Source organism: Neolamprologus multifasciatus, chromosome 16 (assembly GCF_963576455.1).
Source record: "Neolamprologus multifasciatus chromosome 16, fNeoMul1.2, whole genome shotgun sequence".
Taxonomy (NCBI): Eukaryota; Metazoa; Chordata; class Actinopteri; order Cichliformes; family Cichlidae; genus Neolamprologus; species Neolamprologus multifasciatus.
Window position 1 is genome coordinate 8,217,182 of NC_140454.1, and position 8,643 is coordinate 8,225,824.

Genomic DNA, 8,643 nt, shown 5'->3' on the forward strand with positions numbered 1-8,643 from the left:
TGTGTTAAAAAGGAGGGTGATGTTTAAAATGATTGTTCTTCCTGTTAACCATGGTTATCTGCAAGGAAACACATGCAGCTATCATCGCGGTGCATAAATAGGGCTTCACAGGCAAGGATGTAGTTGCTACTAAGATTGCACGTAAATCTACCATTATCGGATCATCAAGAACTTCAGTGGTAAAGATTCAGTTGTTTTGAAGAAGGCTTAAGGGTGCCCGAGAAAGTCGAGAAGCACCAGGACTGTCTCCTAAAGATCTGAGTGCCACCAGTGCAGAGCTTGCTCAGGACTGGCAGCAGGCAGGTGTGAGTGCATCTGCATGCACAGTGAGGCCAAGACTTCTGGAAGATGGCCTGGTGTCAAGAAGAGCAGCAAAGAAGCCACTTCTCTTCAAAAAACAAACAAAAAGAAAACCATCAGGGACAGACTGATATTCTGTAAAAAGGTACAGCGAGTGGACTGTTGAGGACAGGCGTAAAGTCATTTTTTCTGATAAAGCCCAATTCCGATTGTTTGGAGCATCTGGAAAAAAGGATGTCTGGGGAAAAAAAGGTGAGCGCTACCATCAGCCCTGTCTCATCCCAACAGTAAAGCATCCTGAGACTATTCATGTGTGGGGCCGCTTCCTCACAATTTTACCAAAGAACACAGCTATGAATAAAGGATGGTACCAAATCATCCTCCGACAGCAACTTCTTCCAACCATCCAAGAACAGTTTGGTAAGGAACAATGGTTCAGCATGATGGAGCACCGTGCCATAAAGCCAAAGTGATAACTAAGTAGCTCAGGAAAAAAAACATTGAAATTTTGGGTCCATAGCCAGGAAACTCCCCAGACTTTAATCCAATTGAGAACTTGTGGCCAATCCTCAAGAGGCAGATGGACAAACAACAACCCACTAACTCAAACTCCAAACTTTGATTATGATGGGTTGCCATCAGTCAAGATTTGGCCCAGAAGTTAATTGACAGCATCTCAGGGCCAACTGCAGAGTTCTTGAAAAAGAAGGGCCAACACTGCAAATATTGACTCTTCACATAAACAGACTTTGTGAAAACTAATATTCATGTCATTCTCACAACTGTACAGTGGTGACCAGAAAGAATCAGTTTTATTACTGAAAAAAATCATCTCCCTACTCTCTTCCTCTTTCCTGGAATCATCTTTAAACAGAAATCGATTCAAGTTCTCAGATTTTTCCCAAACACTTTCACCCTGAGTGCTAGAACTTTTATATATAGCAATTATATCAGGAACGGTACAAAAGAGGATTTGTAAGCGCATAAAATGAAAGCAAAATCAGTTACGTGTTATTGCTGTGGATGATTGCGATTTAAAAAATAAATAAATAAAATCTGCGGTTAAAATTTCGTCATTCCTCAGAACTAAACATTGTGTCATTCTGTTTATCTTTCAACTGTCTGGCAGTTAAGGGATGTTTAACACCCCAAACACACAAACAGACACACAAACACATGGTTTGGTAGTTGCTGTTGATCCCACCACATTAAAAGCAGACTGACTGGTTGGTTTGGTTTGAAGATCCCCTTCCTTCACCTTTCAGTTCCTGGACACAAGTGATATAATCTACCCTAAAATAAATACCTGCAACCACACATATACAGCCCCTCCCTGAGCGTGTCATATTAATAAATCTTATCGCACGTTCAATTAGATATACCACATTTTACCCTGTTAACAATCAACATCGGCCTCTGATCGTTCTCAATGTTCTTTTTCTTTCTCCTTTATAACTGTTTCAGTCCCTCTTCCTTGATCACAACCATGTGCAACATCTTCCACGAGTAAGATTTTGAAAATGTGCCTTATACTTTTTCTGGACCTTACAAAATTATAATGATGCTTTATGATGTGATGTTTCAAATCTCTTCTTCATCTGCGTGTTGTATTAAGTATTAAATAGAGGTTTGAGAACAGGCAGAAGCAGGCCCAAAACAGCAACTGCAGAAAGGAGTTAAAACCCGCCATCTTTCTGTGTTTCTTCGGCCCGCCTTTCAGCGTGGTTCACCCGAGTGACTGTAAACACTCTAAAAGTAGCTCTTTTCCAACAAAAAGCCACCTCTTAGTTTGAGAGAAGCCATTAGTGGGAGGAGGCTGTAAGGAAAGCAGCTCCAGCTTGTGTTTCACTACAAGCTGAGACTTGCGCGACTGCTGATATGAAACTAGGAGGAAGCACAGTGTGAGTCCTTGCACTTCTGTCGACTCTGACACACTGCTTCTGTGTGCACTTTAGCTGATTTATATAAATACGCGTGTGCATGTGTGCATTTAAAGACGAGTGCTTCCACAGCACGCTCGTCTGTCACAGTGACTCACTTTGTTCTGTCTCATCTCATTTCTTTACATGGGAGCTGATCACAGTTGCTGTGTGATCAGAGACGCCTCCATCTTCACTACAGAAAACTCAACACGCCACTGTTTACTACTGTCACACCAGCATGTCGGTCATATCCACTCCAAAATGTCCACAGCAGGATTTTCAAGCTTCTTCGGTTCGTTTTCCCAGCGCCAGAGATACTTTGATACACTGATATGCTGACATGCAACCAAATGTTTAAAATGACAATTTATCATTCTTTATCCCTTTATCCCATGATCTTCGAGTATTGAGCCAGAATTTGCAGGAGGTACCAGTCAGTAGGGCCAATATTGGCTGATACAGATATTTTGAACCCACGTATCTTAATGGCTGCACTGTTTTCTCTGGATTTTTTGAACCCTTCCTTTATCCTAAAGCAGGGGTCTCATACATATGGCCTGGATGGGTCAAAATCAGCCTGCCAAATGCTCCAATCTGGCCCCAGAGGACAGCTCTGGAAAATGAGATGAAATGTGATGAAAGGCATATGTTTGGACTACGTTTTACAGCTTTTATCTATTGTATAATGAGCATCAGGACTTTTTCTCTTATTTTACATGTTTTGTTTCTTACAATTTAAAGCCAGAGAGTTGTGACAGTTCCTGCAGCAGCATTTCCTTATTGTGCAGAAAAAAACTGATATGTCCTGATGAGACTGGCCTTCTTTTTCCTCATACAAAGATAACTCAAGGATTAAATCTGTAGTTCAAATTTTTTTACACCGAAAGAAAGACTGTTTCTCATTTGGCCTATTTGCCAAATATTTGCTGTGACAACTCAACAAACTATTAAATAAACACTTATGACCTAACTATGTACATGAAATCATTAATCTCATTAATCTGACACCTCCTTCTGTTTCCTGAAGTGGTTAGGATAATGCACCTTAAAAGCTATTTTCGGCTAATTCCTCATTCATAGAGAGCCATCGCAGCAGGTAACGCTGCATGTTTGTTTTGGCAGACTTTCACACCAGATGCCCTTCCTGACACAACCCCAATGGGATTTCTGTCTCCTCCAGGATGGCTGTGTAAGCCACGACATCAGGATGATGCACCTTGAGACCGTCATGGTAAGAAAGCATTAAATAAACTGGCATCAAATTAAAGAGAAAAAATAAACAAAGTGTTAGGAGTAAGACGTTTTGCTACCACGTGCTGCCAGAACAGATTCAATGGCCCTTGACAGCAATTCTATAAATCTCTGGAACATTTTTCTACAACAACATCTTGTCACTTTAAAGGAAAATGCCTTCAGCGTCCTGACACATATCACACAAACATCTACAGCGTGCAAACTGTTAGGGCCCAGTTTTATCTGCTTTCTTTTTTTCTCTTGACTGACTCTTAGGGATAAGAGGCAGGACAAGCCTCTCTAAAGGCCATTTGGTATGTAAGTGACAAAAAACATCCCAGATCACAAAGTCTTGTCCATGACCAGGAATCCCTAATATATACTGCAGGAACGCTGTTAAACTGTAGCACACAATCTTCACACTCTCATTTTACTGCTATCACTTCTATCGCTTGACTTCATACTGCTGCTGCGGTGTGCGTGTGTGTGCATGCGTGCGTGGGTGGGTGGGTGTATGGCTCTGTAAACGTGAGCTCCACAGCAGTTACGTAATCCACATTTCTTTTTTAGTGTACATAAACAAAGTTAGAGACCGAAGTGCAGCAAAGTAACGTCACTTGTCTTCACTGTAGCACAGCCGACCCATTTATTCACTTACTCTGCAGAGCAAAGACAGCCACAACTTAGCAGGCAACATTTAGAGCACGTGTCTAACCCAGTGTTTCTACTACTTTTAAAAGCTGAAAGATAAAATGCCTGCACAGTACAACAAATCAGCTAAACCAGCATTCCCCCAAATCTATCCTTATGAATCCACATGATGTCAGAGCGAACACTGAAAACTATTATGTGGATCAGGGCAGTAGGTCAGTGATGAAAACTTGACTGCTTGATAACCACAGAGACCTGCACCTTATATCCTATACTCCGTTTGACCTGGTATGTATCAATAAGAAATTGCCAACCATGAACCCCAGTATGGATAAAGGTAGTCCTGCTTCTGGCCATACTTATCAAGACTCACAATATACACCAAGATCATAGACTGTATTTAGAAGATGGATGCAGCCACCATGACATCAGCCATTGGTTTAGGACCCCACACTGAAAGCTCAATGTTAGCATTTTGGCTGCTGCCATGTTATTTATTTATTTTTAAGTCCTAAGTGATCACATATGAACAAGACAGTGGAGCGCTACTTCATAAGCTAACTGCTTCTATAGCCTGTACACATATATTGCAAAGATACGGAACACCGCTAGTTAGTTCAACATAACAAATTAAACCCACACTATAATTTTATTCACAAAGACTGAGGCACAAACTCCTGAAAACCCTGTTCCACTTAGCAAGTCATATTATTGTCCTTTAATGCAGCCACAGAGCCAAATTTAAGCCTTACCAGCACCCAGACAGGAAGCTATTACATATATGTACATATGTTGTACAGAAGTTCATTAAAATGGCACTCGACTCCTTTACTCTCTGACCAGAGTAAACACTTTCCTGATGAGTTTATGGGCTTGGTTGTTGATTTTGGATCATACTGAATAAAGTTCAAGTTTAAATCCAAATTATTATCATTTTTAGAGTCATAAATCAGGATTATTTAGGGTATGCTAATTAGCTAGTTATTTATGAATCACAAGGCATCACCCTAGGTGTATGCAGAGTTCTTTCACAGTCAGCTCCACCCCTTTGTCCTTGTCTAGTATCAAAACATGACAACAATAACAAAAACCTCCGCTCAGGACTTCATAATCAGTCTTCAGTAAGCAACAGATGGTTGCATGGTGGCTACATCCATCTTTTACATACAGTCTATGACATGGATAGGTAACTGGTCTGTTAGAGCGCAAACACATTTAAACTTTTAAACTCATGACTCCTATATCAAGCCTTCTTTGTAACAAAGAACCCTCATATAAAACAACATCTGCTTTTCTTAAAGACCCTTTCCTTCAGCTTTTACAGCGCAAAAATAAAAAAAATTTCTATTGGTTACCTTTATGTTAGAAAACTTTACACACATAACCTTTTGTGTTCTGGTAATTAACGTGATAGGGGATGGGGTTGGAAAGAAAATAGCTATGTTGTGCCTAAAACAGCCCAGACTGAGTGTGTCGGGGTTCAGCCAACTCTCCATGCCTGTTTACATCTTGTAATGGATTAAAGGGAAGTAGTGGGGATTTCCACTGAACTGTCGGATCAGTGATAAATGCTCCAGTGCCCACTTTCACTATAGCCTCCATAAACACAGGGCTTCAGTCATTTGGAAACTTGAAACTTTTCCTATGACTGTTCTCTCAATAATGAACAAATCTCAGGTCACAATGAGGCCAGTCAGGAGGCTAAACACGACTCAGTGGAGGGGTTAAAGTCAACTGTGCATCCGGTTCAGGTGAAGCCAAAGTTCCAACTTGCAAACACCACCAGGGCTGAGGGCTCGGCACATCACCCGTGCAGCTTCGTGAGCAAACGCTCAGTTAGTCCTCGTGGATAACGGAAATGCCAATGTTGTAAATAACGTCCAGCGGTTACTTAAAGGAGTCTCCACGCTGCCGTGACGCGTTTATAGCGGGGAGCAGTTACCGCCCAGCACCGGTGTGCCCCCCCTTCTTAAAAGCTAACCGGGATGGGCTGTTGGGGGAGTGCAACACACCAAAGAACAACCTACCTGCTTCCACCGTGTCCGACAGGTCGTGGTTGGCTGCTGTCCGGGGAAACTCCTTCAGTTTTCGGCAGCTGAGGTTGAGGGCGCCGCTGGCCGCCGCCTCCTCCAGTGCCCGCTCCAAGCCCCGGTTGGGAGGCAGGTTGGCGCTGCCGATGTGAGACTGGACTAACGGAGAAGAACCCAGAGGGGGGCGAGTCGACTCCGGTCCCAACGTCGCCATAATTTTCCGCCTCTCCGCTGCGCGTGTCCGTGTATCGGTTATGTCCGAGAGAGCGCGCGGGGTTGGCTACGTTCAGGTAAACAGCGGGACACTGACTTCACAGACGTCCGTGGCCGTGCCGCGCGTTCTGAGTTCGTGATTGTCGCCGCCGCGTCTGCCTGGAGATCTGCGCGTGTCGTCAAGCGTCTCAGTTGGACGGTGCGACATCCGGGGAACAAATTTCAAAATTGTACACCGACCGGGCCAATGTTACGGTGGAATGAAATAATAAATACGAAGCCGTTTCGGGTATAATTTAGATATTCTTTTTTTTTTTAATTTCAAATTAAATATTTCAGACACAAATGTAAAGGTCTTACCATTGAAATGTGGTTATAAATCCAGATACGAGGGGGAATTAATAAACCCTGATTGCAAATGTATACGTAAAGCACTGATAATGCAATTGTGTAAGTGGTTATGTGGCCTCAACTCTTTTCTTATAATCTATTATATAAAGATGACTGACGATAGACTACTGCGCTACGATTTTTATTTTGAAAACAGTGTTTCCGGTCTCACGCTGCATTTTTTTTTTTTTTTACTTACTGCAGCTGAGTGCGGCTGCGCACTAGCTTTTGCGGCCCGTGAAAGGCAGTGAAAATGAAAGTGGGGCTGAAATTTAATGAACAGTGACCTCTGCTGGACAAAAGCCACAAACACATTTCGCGCTCTGAAGCTTTCTCACAGAGTTTAATCTCACTGGTGTTATAGTTAGTTATCTCAGAAATTTTCATTTTGCTTTAAAACACAAAGTTTAAAGACTAAAGGGCTGGGTGTCCTATTTTGCAGTTAGGCCTGTGCTTAAGTTATGGTGGTTTCCTTTTGACTAAAGTGGCTGCTGAGACCAAGATATCCAGGTCACACCAATTACCTTTAGCAAGGATATAAGAATAAGTAACTACTAACAATGCAGTGAAAAGTGTATAGAAGATTGTAACTACAGTTCTCTTGTAGTGTAAGTTCTCTCTGTGTAAGTTTTAGATTTAACAATTGGTACAAACCTTCACAATTTTTTCTTCATTTTTAATGTCATATTTACACTATCTGCAACACCCCTGCTGCAGTTTGTGAGCAGTAATGTCACCAGTTCCAAATGAACACTAAATGAACCATAAATATACATTTGATCAAATGTTATTGTTTGAGATTAAAGCACGGGAAAGCAGCTCTATGAGAGGAGAGAAACTGATTCGTGCTGCAGGCCAAAAACCCTTATTTACAACCACCCTGTGTACATGAAGCTCGTGTGTGTGTGTGTGTGTGTGTGTGCGCATGCGCATGAGTGATAATGAGAGAGTCCCACCGGGAATCAGAAGGAAGTGCTGAGTCAGCTCATTACATAACAAGCTTGCATCAGCAGATGATGCACAGTGCTGACCCCTGATTACACTGAGCACCATCACTTGTTCGTACTTACATACTTGTGAGGACCTTTGCTAACCTAACACACAACACATCGTACAGATTAACTCAAACTCAATAGTTATTGCAAATTTTAGCCAGTTTGCTTTTTGCATGCACGGTTCACCCATATGGAAAGATATATATATATATATATATATCTTATAAAGTTTGTATCTGTCTTGTGTGAAACTTGTGTGAAAAGCACACAAGACTGAAAACAGATATAAGATCCCTTGAAAAATTATATAAATGAAACTTGTATGTTTTTGGATACTTACTAAAACAATATATGAAAGTAATGAGAAAGTGGCCACTTTCATGAGTAAATCATATAAACTATATGAAGTGGGCCACATCTTATGCATGTCTTTTATAAGTTTTTACTATTTCTTTTCCACATGGGTATAATTACATATGTCCTTTCTTTGTAAAAGTCAAAGCAGAGAAGAGGGGAGTAACACGAAGCAGTGGAAGGAAGAAGTTTAAGAAGCCACTCAAATATTTCTCACAAAAACGTTTTTACCAGTTAGAGCCTTCTTTTCTTTCTGATATCAAAATTTTTCTTTTACATAAAGTGATGTCATGTGTGTTAATGAGGTACCAGGATGTAAAAATGTGTGTTTCAGGAAATGTGTAGCTCGTGTTTCCTTTTTAAGCACTTTTTTTTTACCCCCAAAATAGTGGCTATGTTACAAAACCAGCCCCCAGCTTGGGTGTAAGTTGAGCTCACTGTAAGTCAATTATGTGGTCTTCATAACAATGAAAAAGATCTGATTAAGCCACAAAATAACAGAGGAAGAGACGACACTGACTCCAGACCAAGTCCCTACTTTCTATGGCATTTTGA

The 8,643-nt window shown here is 41.4% G+C and overlaps 1 protein-coding gene across 7 annotated transcripts in view; it reads right to left on the minus strand.

Annotated features, from left to right (window-relative positions):
• The window catches only part of lrch1 (leucine-rich repeats and calponin homology (CH) domain containing 1), a 98,361-nt gene extending 91,821 nt beyond the window's left edge, over positions 1 to 6,540 (minus strand). For 2 of the 7 annotated variants that reach the window (XM_085134681.1, XM_085134679.1), the window contains exon 1: positions 6,134 to 6,538. In XM_085134681.1, the coding sequence (XP_084990807.1) occupies positions 6,134 to 6,350 (217 nt within the window). In that variant the 5' untranslated portion in view covers positions 6,351 to 6,538. Of the gene's footprint in view, positions 1 to 6,133 lie in introns of all 7 variants that reach the window. The other 5 variants (XM_085134683.1, XM_085134682.1, XM_085134680.1 and 2 more) reach the window with 3 other exon arrangements.
• Between the last annotated feature and the right edge of the window lie 2,103 nt (positions 6,541 to 8,643).